Source organism: Salvelinus fontinalis, chromosome 16 (genome assembly GCF_029448725.1).
Source record: "Salvelinus fontinalis isolate EN_2023a chromosome 16, ASM2944872v1, whole genome shotgun sequence".
Lineage (NCBI taxonomy): Eukaryota > Metazoa > Chordata > Actinopteri > Salmoniformes > Salmonidae > Salvelinus > Salvelinus fontinalis.
The window spans coordinates 862,669-885,440 of NC_074680.1; the positions used below are offsets into that span (position 1 = coordinate 862,669).

The 22,772-nt window shown below is 40.9% G+C and overlaps 1 protein-coding gene across 1 annotated transcript in view; it reads left to right on the forward strand.

Moving 5' to 3' along the window:
* Positions 1–22,772, forward strand: part of LOC129812506 (ALK tyrosine kinase receptor-like) — a 779,676-nt gene that overhangs the window by 685,500 nt on the left and 71,404 nt on the right. Inside the window, exons 12-13 of the mRNA XM_055864118.1 lie at positions 9,897–10,062; positions 19,229–19,376. Of these exons, the coding sequence (XP_055720093.1) occupies positions 9,897–10,062; positions 19,229–19,376 (314 nt within the window). The remainder of the gene's footprint in view (positions 1–9,896; positions 10,063–19,228; positions 19,377–22,772) is intronic.

The window sequence follows — 22,772 nt, forward strand, 5'->3', positions numbered from 1 at the left end:
AATGACTGGCTAATTTGACACTGACAGACTGACAATCTGAGACGCAACATATTGTACAATATGAGTAGGAAATTATAGTCCTAAAAAAGCTTTCCAGTTTCACTGACTCAATGATGCAATGCGTTTGTGTTAAAAGCCTACCTCTCTCCTGTTTTATTTTTTATAGGCCTATTTCAAAGTTGATAAAACAAATATTACGATAGCCTACAGAAGCAGACAGATTAGCCTTCTCTTTTCTGTGGGAGCCATTTGCTTTCCAACCTGTGTTTTCCCACAATGGTATTTGAAATATTTTCGAAAGGTCTGTTTTGTCTGCATGCTGTTCACTGAGAGGGCTACACAATCCACAGCTCGGCACATTTTTTAAAAAGAAGCTACAGATCCTTTGTAGCTAAATTGTAGGCCTACACATGGTGCAGAGGACTATTCTGAATTGAGGGCAGTGGGTTCAGAACAACAACAAAACATGGGAGGGCAAAGGGGGAGGTGCTCAGGCACAGGTAGACCTCTATCTGTGCATGTGCCAGTTTGTCCCCACAAGGACAGTAAAACCTGTGTGTGTGTGTGTGTGTGTGTGTGTGTGTGTGTGTGTGTGTGTGTGTGTGTGTGTGTGTGTGAGAGAGAGAGAAAGAGGGTGTTCATATGTGTGTGAGTGTGTGTAGGACTGGCCATTTCTGTGGCCTACAGCTGTTTGACAACAGCTGATAATCAGAATGAACCAATGGTGGGAATAAACGCAACTGCACATTAGATGACGCATTCTCAGTATAGATCAAATCAAATTGTATTTGTCACATGCGCCAAATACAACAGGTGTAGTAGACATTACAGTGAAATTGTCACGTGTGCTCCCCCTCCGGCCTCTAGGTCATCAGGCTGCTCATTATCCCTCACACCTGTTTCCATGTTCACCCGCACCAGCGCCTCATGACACTCACCTGGACTCCATCACCTCCTTGATTACCTTCCCTATATATGTCACACCCTTTGGTTCCTTCCCCAGGGGTTATTATTTCTGTTCCTGTTTCATGTCGGGGCGCTGTTTGTGTTTCTTGTTTTGTTCGTTTATTGATTAAATGTATTCACTCCCCGAACTTGCTTCCCAACGCTCAGCGTACATCGTTACAGAAATGCTTACTTACAAGCCCTCAACCGACAATGCCATTTTAAGAAAAATAAGTTTTAAGTAAAAAATAAAAGTAACAAATAATTAAAGAGCAGTTGTCACAGCCGTCGTCTAGGTGGAAATGACCGGACCAAGGTGCAGCGTGATGAGAGTATATTTTATTTAGAATGTCGCCAACAAAACAAGAAACAAAGAAATGACCGTGAAGCTTACTAGAGCTATAGTGCCACTAACAAAGTCAACTACCCACTAACACCAAAGGAAAAAAAGCTGCCTAAGTATGATTCCCAATTAGAGACAACAATAGACAGCTGTCCCTGATTGAGAACCATACCCGGCCAAAACATAGAAATACAAAACATAGAAATAAAGAAACTAGAATGCCCACCCTAGTCACACCCTGGCCTAACCAAAATAGAGAATTAAAACCTCTCTACGCCAGGGTGTGACAGCAGTAGTAAAATAACAGTAACGAGGCTATATACAGGGGGTACCGGTTAGTCAAGGTTATTGAGGTAATATGCACATGTAGTATCTTGAGACTAGTATGTTTATTTCTTCCTTACTGCACTCATTTTACTTGAGAGTACGTTCTAAATTGTGTGTAGAACGATTAGTACACAGTATGCAGTTTAAGTGGGTACACTGGGGGCGTCACAGCTTCTTTATCTGGTTTGGTGGCAAGAAAACCATCTTAGGAATCCATTTACTTTTACTGGATAGTTTAGAGTCCTTGCCCCTCTAACCTCAGATTCATGTCTGTTTTTGGAGCTGGTGTTGACAGGTGGGGGAGATATCTAAATGACAATCTAGAGCCCAAGTCTGGGATTTATTCCAATGCAGATCTGGATACAACGAGAGACTTTTAAAAGCAATTGCACAGACGTTTGTGGAGAGTGCGCTCACTGTGAACGCAGCAAATATTGACTCACGCCGAAATCACCTTTACTGTAAATGTCACTCGTAGTACTGGTCGTTTAATCTGTGTTCGTTTGAATCACAGCCCAAGTCTGTTGTCAGAAATGATGTCACTGGGGTCCACAAGAGAGCATGTCCGTGTAGGGATTACAAATTGTGATTATTTGTCCAAAAAAAGTGATCAAATCCATGTTATTAGCATTATTTGAGAGATTATGGCATTTGCAACATATCATTGATTTCGAAAATCTCAATGGGGAAAAATGTATAGAATTGTTTTTCCTATAGCTTCAAGATGGCAGCGTTATCAACAACAACCCTTCAGCTGACAGTGGGACCTCCCCAACAGGCCTAAACCATTAGTCACACCAAGAGTTAATGAATTGTCCTTCATTTCAGTGAAACACACTGGCTAGACATACATGTTCAAATTCAAAAATGGGTGACAATGTAAAACAGGACTGTAGTAGCATAACGACTTTGGCTTTCCCTTGGCACCTTGTGATTGATCCACATAACACAAATGAGTTTGAAGCAACTGCAAACACCAGCTGTGCTACATATCTTTCTTTACTGCCTAGTCAGTTCAAGCCTGGTTAATGAACACTCACTCACCATTGTTTCACTTCACATCAGTGAAACATAGCTAAATCAGTTTGAATGCCAGGCTAAATTCTACAAATTGAGGCACTCGACACCTTGAAACTGTCCCGGCTTCCTAGGCGCCGTTCCCATCGTTCCCCCAAATCAGGCTTTAGTGACTCAATCAGTGTTAAATCCAGTCACATCCATCTGACAAAAGTAATCTCATGCTAATCTGGTCTGAAAATAACTCCCATTAGCAACAAACGCCTGGGATTACTCTGCAAATGAGGAGAAATGTGTGTCACCTGGCAAAGCGTGGCTGTCAGAAGAAAAACTTGTATCTCCAAAACTGAAATTCTTCAGGAACTGGAAAAAAATGCCATATTACCATTCACCCAAATACAAAGACGAAACTCCAGAATACATTCGGAACACATGTTCTTGGTCCTAGTCATGACATTTTCAGAGTAGGGGGCAATTGTTGCTCAGAGACCACTTGAACTATGCCAGTCATTCTTTTAACATACATCTGTCTCCTAATCATTCATATCATGTATAGGTCTGTACATAAGACGGTCGGATCACAATATTTGATTTTAATCCGAAAAGTCTGGCAATTAGCTTAGGTCAAATGTAACAAATAAAAAATAAATCAAATAAATTAACCTAACTTCATGTTATGAATTATCATCTTATCATAGACATATGTATTGATTTTGCAAGAAATATAATTATGTCTATGTAAGTGTAACCGGTGCTGTACTGCACCGCTGTAACTCTGTGTTGTGTGTGGTTGATTGAGACTATAGACGTGGACTTTGGAGATCAGGTAGTTTTAATTAAGCAGAATTCACTCTCTGCATCCTACATCTGCATCCAAAAGAAAATAAAACATTTGTAGAGCACACATGTTCCGCGAATCGTCGCCTCTTTCTACAACAGATGCACAATGCGAGGGACTGGGATCATTCGAGGAGCTAGCCATCGTTCACACATACAATAGCCTGCTAATACCTTAGCTAGCTATTAACCACATGTTGAATTCAGAATGTTGATATCATCCTAAAAAAGTACAATTACAAGTGCATCTTAACAATACCATCCACTTATGAGTAACCTCTAAATATACAACATTATTCATGAACAAAACACTGTGTGTATGACTTTGTGCTTAAAACAATCGAACTTTTCTGAAGACGACACAAAAAGCGTGCCTACCTCTCATAGTGCATCAAAATGATTTGAGCACGAGCACGCAGGGCATAACGTAAGTACACACTCCCCTACTCCCAGGATGCAGGCATGCATGATAACAAATCGACATGGCATATTAATATATGAACCTGGTCAAATTCACACAGTACTTTAACAACTGTTACATAAGTAACCTATATATACAGTAACACCTCTGTTTGCGCATGGCCGTTCGGTCCCTCTCAAAATATGTGAATAGTCTGATTGTGCCCAAATTGTACCTGTTCACAATTTCCTTAGCACTCTACATGACACCAAGGCTATTTAAAGTTAGTTTTTGTGTAATTCATGTACAATTTCCACAATCATAAAGTTATTTTCATAATTTGGCTGCTTGGTTAATTTAAATTTGAACATGTTACAATTGCGTTACAATTGCCCCCAACCCAGCAACCATGACAAAATCTCACGTGCCTCGCACGAGATAACAATGACATTCAATCATGTCAATGTTTAGCCAAAATATATTGATGAAAAGTATCCTATCCTAGTTTGAATTATTGTACATTAAGGCTCAGGACAGTATAAGAAAAAACACAGCCGGTGGAAAAAACTACTTTCAACCCTAAAAAAACAAAAATTGGTCCATAAAACATGCAAATAGTGAGATACTTGGCTGAAACTTTTCAAGCAGGGAGAGAACCCAAATGTTACCCGATTCAGGAAACTAGGCATATGTCGCAAGTCACCACTTTACAGGAGAGCCTTTTGAACGTTTTTGGCAGAAATGCCTTCTCGAACATGTGAACTTTCATGTGCCTTAATATCAAACTTGTATGTCATCTGTAAATATGAATACAATTGTTAAATTCCAAGCCTTCTCTTTAGCCACAGAGAAAGGCAGCAACCTTCCCGCTAGCCATGATTGGCTGAGTTAATGAGTGGGCTGGACATGCCGAGAGATGAGTTTGGTGGGGTGTAGCAACTTGTCTATAAAATGAGCTGCTCATTATGCGTAGATAGTCCTTTCTACTGCAGTTGTTTTGAAAGATATAACGTTATCCATGGAGAACTGCAAATATGTTGCTACTGCTCTTAATAAAATTGGTGCCCTGAATTTATCAGGCACTATCGACAAAGGTCAGTGGGAAAAAGCTGTGATGGACTACTTTTTGGACGACAAATGCTGACTCTCTCTCACTCTGAAAATAACACATTTTGAAATCAGTGGAACACAACGGGCCAAACAAGCTGTGCAAACTAAACGGAAACACAGGATGTCTGATTAAAGGGGTTGCAGTCTGCCGTGAAGCTTTCATCCATGTATACAGGTAAGAATCTAGCTACAGATTCAGATATCATACATTTCTAATTTTGTCAGAAAGTTGTTTTCATTGCAAGCTAAAGCTTGCTGTTAGCTAGCTAGCTGGAGTTCGATGGCTGGCTTGCTAACTAACATTAAACCTCAGGTTATTTGGTTAACTTTAGCTTGCTATGACAATCGGTTTGTATTGCTAGTGACGTTACTCTATGGATTTGGATTATAGTTCATTTTTTTAGCTAGCTACTCTAATCCAACAGTCATACAGTCATCAAAAAGAGAGCTAGCACAAGCAAGCAAAGGCAACAGCGCAGTCATCAACTACATGCACCATTTCTTCACCAACTACGGAGTTTGGGAAACAATTGTGGACCTGAATTGTGATAAATGTTAGGGCCAAAACAAGAACAAGTTTGTGCTCGGATATTGTGTCTGGTGAACCATGCACAAGCTCCACCACAGTCTGGACATTCACTTACAACTCCACTCCAAGTTTGCCCCGAACTGATGCTTTGGCCTCATCAAGCAGCGCTTCAGAAAGACCAGAGTGAACACTTTGTCTAAGATTGCTGGTGTTGTGAAGGACAGCACTGTGACAGGGGTCAACATCCCACAGCTGGTTGAACTGGAGGATGGTACGGTGCTAGTGGAAAGCTATGGCTGACAGCAACACCTGACTCCGTACTTCAGGCCCGCTGCCACAGATCAAGCAGCACCAGCACTTCAGGTAAAAAATAATTTTCATTATATGATGTTATTCTTCTTGTATAAACTTGGGAGGTGAATTGATGTTGTGCAAGGTTGTAATGTCTTCTGATTTTTTTGTTATTTCCTGTTTTACAGCTTCGATGCTCTGGAACCTGGTGTTGTTGTCGCTAAGGAGCGTTCAGACTGTCGAGACCAGGTTTCAGCTGCTGCACTACGCTGACATCCTTCCTCCCATAGATGGTCTGCCTGTACAAGCACCACCTGGACTGGACACAGCTAGACAAACTATATTTTTAACAAGATCAGGGAGTTTTGCGACAAAGAGGCTATGGACATCACATGCCCTGCACCAAAGTCAAGGGCAGGACAGAAACAGGCTCTCCGAATATAGATTCCCTTGTTCAGGCGTGGTTTGTACGGAGCAGTCATCAGCACAATCTGCAGTGCCACTATTCACGACTCTCTCCTAACACACGTTGCTACTAGAATAATGTTTTATCCTGCTGCTCAGCCACTTTACCCCTGATAGTATGTATACCCTGATTGTATGCAACCTTGTCTATCACTGATATCGTTATTGATATTGTCCTTGTATATTATATTTAAAATTTACACAATCTATTTCTGATGTTGCTACTATGCAAGTAACCATTTGGCTGTACAGTTTACACCTTCTGTAGAGACCCATCCACTTAGCAAGACTTAGCAAAATATTGATATTTAAAATTAATATTGATGTTTGGTCGTAACATGATTTTGTGACATACCACAACAATATCATGTGACCGTATCAAGGGTCCACCACATAAATATATGGCGCATGCATCTGTTTATGTACTGTACATGTGTACCTCACTCAGGTTTCAACTCAGGTTGCATGGCCTTAACTTATGTATGGAATACTATGTGATACTACTGGGTTGTATATACAACAGTATATAAAGTATGCTAATGTACTGATGTGAAGGAATTTGGGTAGTGGTGTAAAGTACTTAAGTAAAAATACTTTAAAGTTCTACTTAAGTCGTTTTTTGTGGTATCTGTACATTACTTTACTATTTATATTTTTGGCAACTTTTACTTCACCTCATTCATAAAGAAAATAATGTACTTTTTACTCTATACATTTTCCTTGACACCCAAAAGTACTCGTTACGTTTTGACAGGAAAATTGTCCAATTCACACACCTATCAATAGAACATCCCTGGTCATCCCTACTGCCTCTGATCTGGTAGACTTACCAAACACAAATGCTTCGTTTGTAAATTATGTCTGAGGTTTGGAGTGTGCCCCTGGCTCTCCGTCAATAAAAAATAATAAAATTGTGCCTTCTGGTTTGCTTAATATAAGGAATTTGAAATGGTTTATATTTTTACTTTTGATACTTAAGTACATTGTGCCCCTGGCTATCGGTCAATAAATAAATAAAACTACAATTGTGCCGTCTGGTTTAATAGAAGGAATTTGAAATGATTTATACTTATACTCAAGTATGAAAATTGTGTACTTTTCCACCATTGGATGTGATCATTTATTCACTAAATCATTTATTTCACACGACCCATCAATTTAGACAAGTGTGTCTGGGTAAGCGTCGTCTATCTGGACACTTTTTGTTTACCTGGATTTTTCCATAATGTAGGCTACTACCACTTTTAGTCTTAATCTTTACTACACATCTCGCTGTTTAGCACATGACCACACAAGTGAATCCTTAAAAAGATGAGTGGGGCTGGCTTAAGAAGATGTGAACAATGCTGAATGGGTGTAGACAAAGGAGAGCTCTCTAGTAGGTACCAAAACATTCAAAGGCCCTTTTCTCAAAAGTGAGTTTACAAGTGTATCAACTTTTACAAGTGTATCAAAAGTAGAACTACTTTTCAATTGTTCCTCAAAAATGCTATATATGCTATTCCATTTTGTAGCTCTGAGTCTCTACTTTTATCCAATGTAAAAAAAATAAAAAATATAAAAATGTTGCTACATATGACCGAATCCAGGTGGTAAGTCACAAATTGGAATGTACTGAAAGTTTCATCACTCTGGGTTAGTAAAATTCAATCTGGCTCGCTGTATGCACTCTGGGGATTTGTAAATTCCGAGGGAGCATTCAGAGCGCTTACTGGAAGTTCTGGCTGAGGAGTAGGGTTGATCTGAGCTGTCTGACCTCAAAATGGCAGTCAGGCACCTAAGCTAACTGGCTAACTTTGGCTAGCTTGCTAGCTACTTCCAGACACAAATGAGAGAACACCGCACTCTGACCGTTTTACTCGCCCTAGCAGAGTTGGTTAGGCTGTTTTCATGTTATCAAAAGTGTTTGTGACTGTAACAGTGCTGATGGCAACAATCAAATTACACTGCCTTGCAAAAGTATTCATCCCCTTGGCATTTTTCCTATTTTGTTGCATTACAACCTGTAATTTAAATATATTTTTATTTGGATTTCATGTAATGGGCATATACAAAATAGTCCAAATTGGTGAAGTGAAAAAAAAAAAAAAATTGTTTCAGAAAATTATTTTAAAAAACAAATTGAAAAGTGGTGTGTGCATATGTATTCACCCCCTTTGCTATGAAGCACCTAAATAAGATCTGGTGCAACCAATTAACTTCAGATGTCACATAATTAGTTAAATATAGTCCACCTGTGTGCAATCTAAGTGTCACATGATCTGTCACATGATCTCAGTTTATATACACCTGTTCTGAAAGGCCCCAGAGTCTGCAACACCACTAAGCAAGGGGCACCACCAAGCAAATGGCACCATTAAGACCAAGAAGCTCTCCAAACAGGTCAGGGACCTGGGGAAGTACAGATCAGGGTTTTGGGGAAGTACAGATCAGGGTTGGGTTATATAAAAATATCCGAAACTTTGAACTTCCCATTGAGCACCAATAAATCCATTATTAAACAAAATGGAAAGAATATGGCACCACAAAAAACCTGCCAAGAGAGGGCCGTCCACCAAAACACACGGACCAGGGAAGGAGGGCATTAATCCGAGAGGCAACAACAAGACCAAAGATAACCCTGAAGGAGCTGCAAAGCTCCAGATTGGAGTATCTGTCCATACGATCACTTCAAGCCATACACTCCACAGAGCTGGGATTTACGGAAGAGTGGCCAGAAAAAAGCCATTGCTTAAAGTGGGCAAAAATCCCAGTGGCTAGATGTGCCAAACTAATAGAGACATACCCCAAGAGACTTGCGGCTGTAATTCCTGCAAAGCGTGGTTCTACAAAGTATTGACTTTGGGGGGGGTGAATAGTTATGCATGCTCAAGTTTTCTGTTTTTTTGTATTATTTCTTGCTTGTTTCACAATAAAAAAATATTTTGCATCTTCAAAGTGGTAGGCATTTTGTGTAAATCAAATGATACTACCCCCCCACCCAAAAAAAGTATATTTTAATTCCAGGTTGTAAGACAACAAAATAGGAAAATGCCAAGGGTGGTAAATACTTTTGAAAGCCACTGTACGTTTTTTTGCAGATGTTTAATGACACCGGCCATATTCCACGGGTGTTGCGCGTTCATGAATTCATCAATTATTCTGTGCTCTGGCACACTCAGACGAGAGTAAAAATCATGTCAAAATAAAAATGTACAAAAAATTGAAGCCACAAACATTGGGTGAACTGACTGAAAATGAAAACTGATGGAAAACGAGAACCCTTGTTTAAACCTATTGAAAGTAACTGATTACTGTGGTAAAGACTGGAGTGAGGACAGTTTGGAGATTTTCTTTGGACAGTGACAATAGCTGGAATGGAATTTCTTACTGCAGTGAAACTTGATGAAGATGCTTATTTCATTAATGCCAAGAAAGATCAGGACTCAGACAAGCAGGACGCATAATTATTCTGCCTTTTCAGTGTGTTGCGGTTTGATGATGTGAAAGTATAGAGCATTGGAGGGGCTCGTTGAAGTGAAATAAAACATAAATGTGATGCGTTTCAACAGTGTGTGTGCGCATAATGTGTTCATCTGTGTGTGCGTGTCCACACGCAAATGTTGATTAATGTGTAACAATGTGTTTTACAGCAACGAAATGGGCCTTTCACACTTGTGGGGCAGTTGGTTCAGAGGGGCCCACCCCAACCCAGTGTACCAGCTCCTATCGGAACAGCAATGTCAATGTTAATGTGACAACCAGAAGCCCATTCAAAGGCATCCAAATCTGGAGGGTACCGGAGACTGGCATCTACAGGTAAGACAACGGCTGCATCTAAATAGGCTCAATTGCCTTCCTTTTATAATTATCGAGTAAGACAACATAGGCTGAATCTCAATAGTTGTAACTGGCTTCCTTTCATGGTAGGTGTAACACATAGGCTGAATATCCATGGTCTAAATTGCATTCCTGTCATGATAGGTGTAACATGCTGAGTGTCTTTGCAGAGGGTTATACCTAGAACCCTCTATGTAGGGTTCTTCATAGAAACCCCTGTATGTGGTTCTACCTAGAATGATTGTATAATCTAAAGGTTCTTCCTAGAACCCTCTATGAATGGTTCCACCAGCCTTATTAGCCTTTACAATGTCATTCTTAATAATCTAAAGGTTCTTCCTAGAACCCTCTATGAATGGTTCCACCAGCCTTATTAGCCTTTACAATGTCATCCTTAATAATAATACATTGTGTAAGTATACAGTATGGTTTAAAAGTTTGGGGACAGATAGAAATGTCCTTGTTTTTTAAAGAAAATTAAAAAAATTGTCCATTAAAATAACATGAATTTGATCAGAAATACAGTGTAGACATTGTTAATGTTGTAGTCATGACCATTGTTAGTGTTGTACGCCTATGTACACTGCTCAAAAAAATAAAGGGAACACTTATACAACACAATGTAACTCCAAGTCAATCACACTTCTGTGAAATCAAACTGTCCACTTAGGAAGCAACACTGATTGACAATAAATTTCACATGGTGTTGTGCAAATGGAATAGACAAAAGGTGGAAATTATAGGCAATTAGCAAGACACCCCTAAAAAAGGAGTGATTCTGCAGGTGGTGACCACAGACCACTTCTCAGTTCCTATGCTTCCTGGCTGATGTTTTGGTCACTTTTGAATGCTGGCGGTGCTCTCACTCTAGTGGTAGCATGAGACGGAGTCTACAACCCACACAAGTGGCTCAGGTAGTGCAGTTCATCCAGGATGGCACATCAATGCGAGCTGTGGCAAAAAGGTTTGCTGTGTCTGTCAGCGTAGTGTCCAGAGCATGGAGGCGCTACCAGGAGACAGGCCAGTACATCAGGAGACGTGGAGGAGGCCGTAGGAGGGCAACAACCCAGCAGCAGGACCGCTACCTCCGCCTTTGTGCAAGGAGGTGCACTGCCAGCGCCCTGCAAAATGACCTCCAGCAGGCCACAAATGTGCAGGTTGTAGTCTCATGCTACCACTAGAGTGAGAGCACCGCCAGCATTCAAAAGTGACCAAAACATCAGCCAGGAAGCATAGGAACTGAGAAGTGGTCTGTGGAATCACTCCTTTTTTGGGGGTGTCTTGCTAATTGCCTATAATTTCCACCTTTTGTGTATTCCATTTGCACAACACCATGTGAAATTTATTGTCAATCAGTGTTGCTTCCTAAGTGGACAGTTTGATTTCACAGAAGTGTGATTGACTTGGAGTTACATTGTGTTGTTTAAGTGTTCCCTTTATTTTTTTGAGCAGTGTACATAGGCGTACAGAGTCCCATTATCAGCAACCATCACTCCTGTGTTCCAATGCAACGTTGTGTTAGCTAATCCAATTATTTATCATTTTAAAAGGCTAATTGATCATTTAAAACCCTTTTGCAATTATGTTAGCACAGCTGAAAACTGTTGTCCTGATTAAAGAAGCAATACAACTGTCCATCTTTAGACTAGTTGAGTATCTGGAGCATCAGCATTTGTGGTATCGATTACAGGCTCAAAATGGCCAGAAACAAATAACTTTCTTCTGAAACTCGTCAGTCTATTCTTGTTCTGAGAAATAAAGGCTATTCCATGCGAGAAATTACCAAGAAACTGAAGATCTCGTTCAATGCTGTGTAGTACTCACGTAACAGAACAGCGCAAACTGGCTCTAACCAGAATTGAAAGAGGAGTGGGAGGCCCCGGTGAACAACTGAGCAAGAGGACAAGTACATTAGAGTGTCTAGTTTGAGAAACAGATGCCTCCCAAGTCCTCAACTGGCAGCTTCATTAAATAGTTCCCGCAAAACATCAGTCTCAACGTCAACAGTGAATAGGCGAATTCGGGATGCTGGCCTTCTAATCAGTTGAGTTGTGACAAGGAAGGGGTGGTATACAGAAGATAGCCCTATTTTGTAAAAGACAAAGTCCATATTATGGCAAAAAGAGCTCAAATTAGCAAAGAGAATCGACAGTCCATCATTACTTGAAGACATGAAGGTCAGTCAATCCGAAAAATTTCAAGAACTTTGAAAGTTTCTTCAAGTGCAGTCACAAAAACCATCAAACGCTATTATTAAACTCGCTCTCATGAGGACCGACACAGGAAAGGAAGAATCAGAGTTACCTCTGCTGCAGAGGATAAGTTCATTTGAGTTACCAGCCTCAGAAATTGCAGCCCAAATAAATGCTTCACAGAGTTCAAGTAACAGACACATCTTAACAGCAACTGTTTAGAGGAGACTGCGAGAATCAGGGCTTCGTGGTCGAATTGTTACAAAGAAACCACTTCTAAAAGGACACCAATAAGAAGAAGAGACTTGCTTGGGCCAAGAAACACAAGCAATGGACATTAGACCGAATGGAAATCTGTCCTTTGGTCTGATGTGTCCAAATTGGCGATTTTTGGTTCAAACCGCCATTTCTTTGTGAGATGCAGAGTAGGGGAGCAGATGATCTCCGCATGTGTGGTTCCCACCGTGAAGGATGGAGGAGGAGATGTGATGGTGTTGAGGTGCTTTGCTGGTGACACTGTCTGTGATTTATTTTTAATTCAATGCACACTTAACCAGCATGGCTAGCACAGAATTACGCCTCGATATGCCATCTCATCTGGTTTGCGCTTAGTGGGACTAGCATTTGTTTTTCTACAGGACAATGACCCAACACACTTCCAGGCTGTGTAAGTGCTCTTTGACCAAGAAGGAGACTGATGGAGTGCTGCATCAGATGACCTGGGCTCTACAATCACCCGACCTCATCCCAATTGAGATGGTTTGGGATGAGTTGGACAGCAGAGTGATGGAAAAGCACCCAACAAGTGCTCAGCATGTGGGAACTCCTTCAAGACTGTTGGAAAAGCATTCCAGGTGAAGCTGTTTTTGAGAATGCCAAGAGTGTGCAAAGCTGTCATCAAGGCAAAGGGTGGCTACTTTGAAGAATTTGTTTAACACTTTTTTGGTTACCACATGATTCCATATATGTTATTTCATAGTTTTGATGTCTTCACTATTATTCTACAATGTAGAAAATAGTCAAAATAAAGAAAAACACTTAAATGATTAGGTGTGTCTGAACTTTTGACTTATACTGTATGTGATGGGATGACAGGTAGCCTAGCGGTTAGAGCGTTGGACTAGTAAACGAAAGGTTGCAAGATCGAATCCCTGAGCTGACAACGTAAACATCTGCCGTTCTGCCCCTGAACAAGGCCATCGTTGAAAATACAGTTGTGGCCAACAGTTTTGAGAATGACACAAATATTAATTTCCACAAAGTTTGCTGCTTCAGTGTTTTTAGATTTTTTTGTCAGATGTTACTATGAAATACTGAAGTATAATTACAAGCATTTCATAAGTGTCAAAGTCTTTTATTGACAATTACATGAAGTTGATGCAAAGAGTCAATATTTGCAGTGTTGACCCTTCTTTTTCAATACCTCTGCAATCCGCCATGGCATGCTATCAATTAACTTCTGGGCCACATCCTGACTGATGGCAGCCCATTCTTGCATAATCAATGCTTGCAGTTTGTCAGAATTTGTGGGGTTTTGTTTGTCCACCCGCCTCTTGAGGATTGACCACAAGTTCTCAATGGGATTAAGGACTTGGGAGTTTCCTGGCCATGGACCCAAAATATCGATGTTTTGTTCCCCGAGCCACTTAGTTATCACTTTTGCCTTATAGCAAGGTGCTCCATCATGCTGGAAAAGGCATGGTTTGTCACCAAACTGTTCCTGGATTTTTGGAAGAAGTTGCTCTCGGAGGATGTGTTAGTACCATTCTTTATTCATGACTGTGTTCTTAGGCAAAATTGTGAGTGAGCCCATTCCCTTGGCTGAGAAGCAACCCCACACATGAATGGTCTCAGGATGCTTTACTGTTGGCAAGACACAGGACTGATGGTAGCGCTCACCTTGTCTTCTCCGGTCAAGCTTTTTTCCGGATGCCCCAAACAATCGGAAAGGGGATTCATCAGAGAAAATTACTTTACCCCAGTCCTCAGCAGTCCAATCCCTGTACCGTTTGCAGAATATCAGTCTGCCCCTGATGTTTTTCCTGGAGAGAAGTGGCTTCTTTGCTGCCTTTCTTGACACCAGGCCATCCTCCAAAAGTCTTTGCCTCACTGTGCATAAAGATGCACTCACACCTGCCTGCTGCCATTCCTGAGCAAGCTCTGAACTGGTGGTGCCCCGATCCCACAGCTGAATCAACTTTAGAAGACGATCCTGGCGCTTGCTGGACTTTCTTGGGCGCCCTGAAGCCTTCTTCACAACAATTGAAACACTCTCCTTGAAGTTCTTGATGATCTGATAAATGATTGATTTAGGTGCAAATTTTCTGGCAGCAATATCCTTGCCTGTCAAGCCCTTTTTGTGCAAAGCAATGATGACGGCACGTGTTTCCTTGCAGGTAACCATGTTTGACAGAGGATGAACAATGATTCCAAGCACCACCCTCCTTTTGAAGCTTCCAGTCTGTTTTTCAAACTCAATCAGGATGACAGAGTGATCTCCGGGCTTGTCCTCATCAACACTGTGCTTCTTAAGGCTTGGCGGTATTTTCACGTTCGGATGAAAAGTGTGCCCAAAATAAACTGCCTGCTACTCAGGCCCAGAAGCTAGGATATGCATATATATTAGTAGATTATATTTTTGGATAGAAAACACTCTGAAGTTTCTAAAACTGTTTGAATGATGTCTGAGTATAACAGAACTTATTTGGCAGGCGAAACCCTGAGGACAAACCATCCAGGAAAAAATGTATTTGAGGTCACTCTCTATTCAATAAGATTTCTATGGGGATCTGGATTTCCAAGGCACTTGCTTGCAGTTCCTATCGCTTCCACTAGATGTCAACAGTCTTCAGAAATTGGTTGATGTTTTTCTTTTGAGAAATGAAGAAGTAGGGCAGTTCAGAACGAGGGTCGAGTGAAGTGTACTGTTTGTTAGAGGCGCACGACCTGAAAGCACGCTCCACTTTGTTTTCGTCCGGTATTGAGCACAGTTTATCCCATCTTAAATTTGATCAATTATTTACGTAAAAAAATACCAAAAGTTGTATTAGGAAAGTTGTTTGAAATGTTTGGAACAAGTTTACAGGTAACTTACTAGATATGTTGCTCGAGTTGGAACCAGTGTTTTTCTGGATCAAACACGCCAAATAAATGGACATTTTGGATATATAACGACGGAAATTATCAAACAAAAGGACCGTTTGTGATGTTGATGGGACATTTTGGAGTGCCAACAAAAGAAGATCTTTAAAGGTAAGGCATAAGTTATATCGTTATTTCTGAGTTTTGTGTCGCGCCCGACAGGTTGAAATATGAATGTCATGTTTTTGTTTGGTGGGGTGCTATCCTCAGATAATCGCATGGTTTGCTTTCACCGTAAAGCCTTTTTGAAATCTGACATGTTGGCTGGATTAACAACAAGTGTAGCTTTAATGTCGTGTATTGCATGTGTGATTTCATGAAAGTTTAATATTTATAGTAATTTAATTTGAATTTGGTGCTCTGCCATTTCACCGGATGTTGTCAAATCGATCCCGTTAACGGGATTTGATCCCTAAGAACTAACGAGAGAATCACTGACATGATGTCAGCTGGTCCTTTTGTGGCAGGGCTGAAATGCAGTGGAAATGTTTTTGGGTGATTCAGTTCATTTGCATGGCAAAAGGGGACTTTGCAATTAACTGCAATTCATCTGATCACTCTTCATAACATTCTGGAGTATATGCAAATTGCCATCATACAAACTGAGGCAGCAGACTTTGTGAAAATGTATATTTGTGTCGTTCTCAAAACTTTTGGCCACGACTGTAAGAATTTGTTCTTAACTGACTTGCCAAGTTAAATGAAGGTAAAAAAAAAATGCGTTGTCCTAAATAATGTAATTTTAATGACTAATAGGCTGGTGGAACCGTTCATAGGAAAAACCCTCCAAAGATGAAAGGGTTCTCAGTAGAACCCATCATTGAGGGTTCCAGGTAAACCCTTTAGAGGATAAAATTGTTCTTGGTAGAACCATATACTGTGGTTTCTATGAAGAACCCTACATAGAGGGTTCTAGGTAGAACCCTCTGCAAAGGGTTTTACTTAGCACCAAAAAATGTGCCCCTATGGCAGGTGTGCCAAACTCATTCCATGGAGGGCCTAGTGTCTGAGGGTTTTGTTTTTTTCCTTTCAATTAAGACGTAGACAACCAGGTGATGGGAGATCTTTACTAATTAGTTACCTTATTTCATCAATCAAGTATAACAGAGGAGCGAAAAGACACTCAGCCCTCTGTGGAATGAGCTTGACACGTGCCCTATGGGGACAAATTGAAAAACCCTATATGGTTCTACTACTTTCTAAGAGTGTTGTGTGAAGACAGCCAATGGTTGTTTTGATATTGTGCTCTGTTTCAGAAGCCTTATAATGCACTATACCACCTGTGTGTAACACCTTATGAATGTATTTACAGTCATTGTACATTTGAAATGTTGTTATTATAACAAGCCTCAGGTGCAATCAGTAGGAATCTATCCACCATTACCTGGTTGCTAAAATGTATAATTGCAGTTTGTGACAAAACAAGCCATGTTAAGTGTAGAGAATGATTGTACAATCTAAACCGCTATTAAATATATTTTCAATAACCAAAATATTGTATTTTCAACTGTTTTAAACTGATGAACAAAATTGAAAGTATTGGTATTTGTATTTATTATGGATCCCCGTTAGCTGCTGCCAAAGCAACAGCTACTCTTCCTGCGGTCTAGCAAAATTAAGGCAGTTTACACAATTTTAAAACATTACAATATATTCACAGATTTCACAACACACTGTGTGCCCTCAGGCCCCTACTCCGCCACTAGCACATATCTACAATACTAAATCCATGTGAATGTGTAGTGCATATGTTATCGTGTGTGTGTGTGTGTATGCATGTGTCTTTGCCAATGTTTGCGTTGCTTCCAAGGTGTTTTTTTTAATGTTTTTAAATCTAATTTTACTGCTTGCGTTAGTTACTTGATGTGGAATAGAGTTCCATGTAGTCATGGCTCTATGTAGTACTGTGTGCTTCCCATAGACTGTTCTGTCCTTGGGGACTGTGAAAATACCTCTTCTGGCATGCCTTGTGGGGTATGCATGGGTGCCCGAGCTGTGTGCCAGTAGTTTAGACAGACAGCTCGGTGCATTCAACATGTCAATACTCTCATAAATAAAAGTTGTGATGAAGTCAATCTCTCCTCCACTTTCAGCCAGGAGAGATTGACATGCATATTATTAATATTAGCTCTCTGTGTACATCCAGCCATGCTGCCTTGTTCTGAGCCAATAGCAATTTTCCTAAGTCCTTTTTTGTGGCACTTGACCACATTACTTTGTCAAGGTGCGACAAAACTAGGGCCTGTAGGACCTACCTTGTTGATAGTGATGTTAAGAAGGCAGAGCATCGCTTTATTATTAACAGACTTCTCCCCATTTTAGCTACTACATTTAAGCTACAACTGCATCAATATGTTTTGATCATGACAGTTTACAATCTAGTGTTACTCCAAACAGTTTAGTCATCTCAATTTGCTCAATTTCCACATTATTTATTTCAAGATTTAGTTGAGGTTTAGGTTTTAGTGAGTGTTTTGTTCCAATTACAAAGCTTTTAGTTTTAGAAATATTTAGAGCTAACTTATTCCTTGCCACCCACTCTGAAACTAACTGCAGCTCTTTGTCGAGTGTTGCAGTCATTTCAGTCGCTGTGGTAGCTGACGTGTATCGTGTTGAGTCATCCGCAGACAGAGAAACTCTGGCTTTACTCAAAGTCAGTGGCATGTCATTAGTGAAAATTGAAAAAAAGCAAGGGGCCTAAACAGCTACCCTGGGGAATTACTGATTCTAACTGGACTATATTTGATAGGCTTCCATTAGAGAACACCCTCTGTGTTCTGTTAGACAAGTAACTCTTTATCCACATTATATCAGGGGGGGGGTGTAAAGCCAGAACACATACGTTTTTCCAGCAGCAAACAATGATCAACAATGTCAAAAGCTGCACTGAAGTCTAACAAGACAGCCCCCACAATATTTGTATCATCAGTTTCTCTCCAATCACCATTTGTGTAAGTGCTGTGCTTGTTGAGTGTCCTTCCCTATAAGCGTGCTGGAATTCTGTTATCAATTTGTTTACTGTGAAATAGCATTGTATCTGGTCAAACACAATTTTTTCCAGAAGTTTACTAAAGGTTGGTAACTGGCTGATTGGTCGGCTATTTGAGCCAGTAAGGGGCTCTTTACTATTCTTGGGTAGCGGAATGACTTTAGCTTCCTTGCAGGCCTGAGGGACACGCTCTCTAGTAGGCTTATATTGAAGATGTGGCAAATAGGAGTGGCAATATGATCTGCTATTATCCTCAGTAATTTTCCATCTAGATTATCAGACCCCGGTGGCTTGTCATTGTTGATAGACAAAAATAATTTTTTCACCTCTTCTACACTGACTTTACAGAATTCAAAAGTACAATTCTTGTCTTTCATAATTTGGTCCGATATACTTGGATGTGTAGTGTCAGCGTTTGTTGCTGGCATGTCATCCTTACATTTGCATATCTTGCCAATGAAAAAGCCGTGAAAGTAGTTTGCAATATCAGTGGGCTTGTGATGAATGAATGAATCTGATTAAATGAATGGAGGAGCCGAGTTGGCTTTTTAATATTAAAGACACAAAACTGAAACATAAGGACTGGAAGCATAGAAATAGTGCACATAGAATGGATCTACTGCTTATCAGTTTTGCTTTCAATGAGGATGACAAATATTTAACTCACATAGAATTTGGTCGGGTCGCCCACAAAGCTACATGTCAGGCCTTTAAGTTAAAGCAAATGTGATAAATGCATTTATAATGCCTTATGCACAGCTGGTTCATACAAAGTAGTAATACCAAAGTCATGCCTTTTTGTTTATGTGTATTTCCAAAACAGGATCACAGCTTGTGGGGCGGCTGGCGGTCGCAGTGTATTGGCCATGACCAAGTCACATGGTGTCCAACTCACAGCGGACTTCCCGCTTCAGAAGGGCGAGTTGCTTCATTTCCTGGTGGGCCAAAAAGGAGAAGACGCTTGCCCCAATGTGAGTACCAAATTCCCAAAAGCTCAGAATACATGTCAAGGCTCAATACTTTAACAATTATGCCTCATCCCAAATTAACCCCTAGCCCCTGCCTCCTAGGAAGGCACTTGGATCTAAGTGGACTGTGTAGATCTAACCTTTTTATTTAACTATGCAAGTCAGTTACGAACCAATTCTTATTTAGAATGACGGCCTAGACCGGCCAAGCCCAGACGACGCTGGGCCAATTGTGCGCCGCCCTATGGGACTCCCAATCACGGCCGGATGTGATACAGCCTGGATTCAAACCAGGGACTGTCGTGACACCTCTTGCACTGAGATGCAGTGCTTTAGACCGCTGTGCCACTCGGGAGCCCTATCTAAGATGACTGTATCTAAGAAGGGTCTGATAACCTGGAAAAAAAACAAATGCACTGAAGATAAACCCAGGTTAAACCAGTGTTCTTAGTCCAGTAATGCTTCATTTTGCTTTCTAATTAATTGTTGCTTCATCACTTACACCTATACACAATCCTGTCAGTTATTCACAAGTGCATAAGTAGCCTATTATAGACTACAGCATGGCCTAGCTCGATCCAAACTGGAATGTTGAAGCCTCGGGGATATGGCAAAAGAAGAACATCCTCAAAACTGCTTGCCATTTCCACTGTAAGCATTGTTGGATTGAATTGACTCTCATTAGGAATGTGAGAAATGGGAAAGAAATATTAACGTTTCAACAGTATTCTTATCCGTTTTCTGTTAAAATTATAACACATATTCATAAAATTCCACGGGAATTCACAATGCATCCGCACTGCTTCCAGTAACGGTTTAGGGCTCACAGTGCGTCCCTTTCAGATGGTTAAGCATTGCACCTATTACTACCGTTACTGTACCTCAATTACATCTCGCAAAGTTTGCATTTCCCCACATTTTCCATTTGCCACATCCCTAGTTGAGAGTCTCAATCCAACAGTGGAAATGGCAAGTCGCTTGATTTAACTTCTCAAAGTATTGCCATACAGGACTTCGCTGCTGTCGCTTGCCTTTCTCGACCATTTTCTCAAATGTTGATGATGATGACATAGTGGTGGACAGTCTACTCCAAAATAATTGATTCCTCTACTCCTTGCACATCGACTCCCGGTGTCGACTCCCATTTCTGAGTGTCAAGATTCAATTCTGCTCCGAATCGACTCCTCAAGTCCTAAAATCCTGTATTTTTGTAAAGGAGACTGATTTATTGCAGTACTTTGGAGAACACAAACGCTTATATCTTTCAAAGTGAGGGCGCTTGCGAGGAACGGAGGGAGAGGGAAGTCAGGTCGGCCTCCAGGCAAACAGTCAGAACCTCCATGCAAATAGTCAGAACCGTGCACTAGGCCTATCAAACGGTAATCAAAAGCTGTATCTCACAGCTGTTTGGCTTGCAATGTCTCGCAACTTCAGTGAAGCAGGGCTTGTCATCAATGAATAGGCTAGGATATTCGACACGCAACAGACCGATTACTGAATACACATGCGCATCATTAGTGAAGAGAACGAACAGGCAAGCAGACGAGACAGCGCGCTTGAGAGGGAGGAAGGGGCAGAAAGAACCGTGCGCATATGTCTAAGTAATCTGTATCTTGCGATGTCTTGTCTTGCATGCCTCACAAATTCATCAAAGTATATCTAAAGTTTGACTCTTCCTCACTGGTGTTATTTCAATTGCACAACTTTCCCCAGGCCTTTATAGGCAATCGTCTACTTCGACTATAACATAGAAAATAATATTTTGTGATAACTGGGGAAAAAACAAATAAACATTGTTTTTCGTCGAGGGGTGATTTCTTAACATCAAGAATCCCATTTTTGTTTAAACGTTTACACCCCTACTCTCAGCCCATGGTGTTGTTTTTGGCGTTATCCCAGAGTTGTCTCATACGTTGGAGTTCTCAGTCAGGAATCATTTGGAAAATGGATTAAAATATCTTGGAGAAAAAAAGTTAGACAATGAAAAGCTGAGAGGTGGCCCAGATGCATTTGGAGTCATTTGAGGTCTATAATTTCTACCAGGTCTATAATCCTGAAGCGAGTAGATGCTCTCAAAGGTGGCTTTTCAAACTGATTAGTTGAGTGCTGGTGTGTTCTATGTTTCTCACAGCCTCCCCTCTGTAGAAGTATTAATATCCTTTTAGGCTTTTACACACCATATTAGACACACGCTCATGCACACACACACAAAAGCGACAGCCAGAGGTGGGAGGGTGTGGGTTAGGGCAGGAGGGCGGGGATGTAATTCTGTGTGAAAATGAGCTCTGGCAATCCACGGCCTCCCATGGGGCACTGGCCAAGGTCGGAATCCATTGCCCCCCTCTCCTCCTGCAGCTGTCAATCAAACTCCGTAGTGACCCCTCCGTCTCCAGTTCTGGCAGTAGGAGCCTGAAGTCCAGATTGATGAAAGTGTCGTGGTTGGAAGGAAGAGGACTGACTGTTTGGTTATTATTACCTGTCATCAGCACCGCTAGTCGTTTGGCTCTCGATAAATCTCTCATTTGTTACAATAGCCCAAGGCAGTGATGAGTAGATTGGGTAGAATAACATATTAGGTGTTGTACTCCTATGCTCTTGGACACGTCTTGTTTTGCATGACAATGACTGTAGAATGTGTCAAGACAGCACAAACAGATCTGGGAATAGGCTAGTAAAGGCCCAATCCTACCTACAGATATGAGCTTGGAACTTGACCTTAGCAGATAGTGGGGCAAAAAAGTATTTAGTCAGCCACCAATTGTGCAAGTTCTCCCACTTAAAAAGATGAGAGAGGCCTGTAATTTTCATCATAGGTACACTTCAACTATGACAGAGAAAATGAGGGAAAAAAATCCAGAAAATCACATTGTAGGATATTTTATGAATTTATTTGCAAATTATGGTGGAACATAAGTATTTGGTCACCTACAAACAAGCAAGATTTCTGGTTACAGGTCTGTGAGAGCCTCTTCTTTAAGAGGCTCCTCTGTCCTCGTTACCTGTATTAATGGCACCTGTTTGAACTTGTTATCAGTATAAAAGACACCTGTCCACAACCTCAAACAGTCACACTCCAAACTCCACTATGGCCAAGACCAAAGAGCTCTCAAAGAACACCAGAAACAAAATTGTAGACCTGCACCAGGCTGGGAAGACTGAATCTGCAATAGGTAAGCAGCTTGGTTTGAAGAAATCAACTGTGGGAGCAATTATTAGGAAATGGAAGACATACAAGACCACTGATAATCTCGCTCGATCTGGGGCTCCACGCAAGTTCTCACCCCGTGGGGTCAAAATGATCACAAGAACGGTGAGCAAAAATCCCAGAACCACACGGGGGGACCTAGTGAATGACCTGCAGAGAGCTGGGACCAAAGTAACAAAGCCTACCATCAGTAA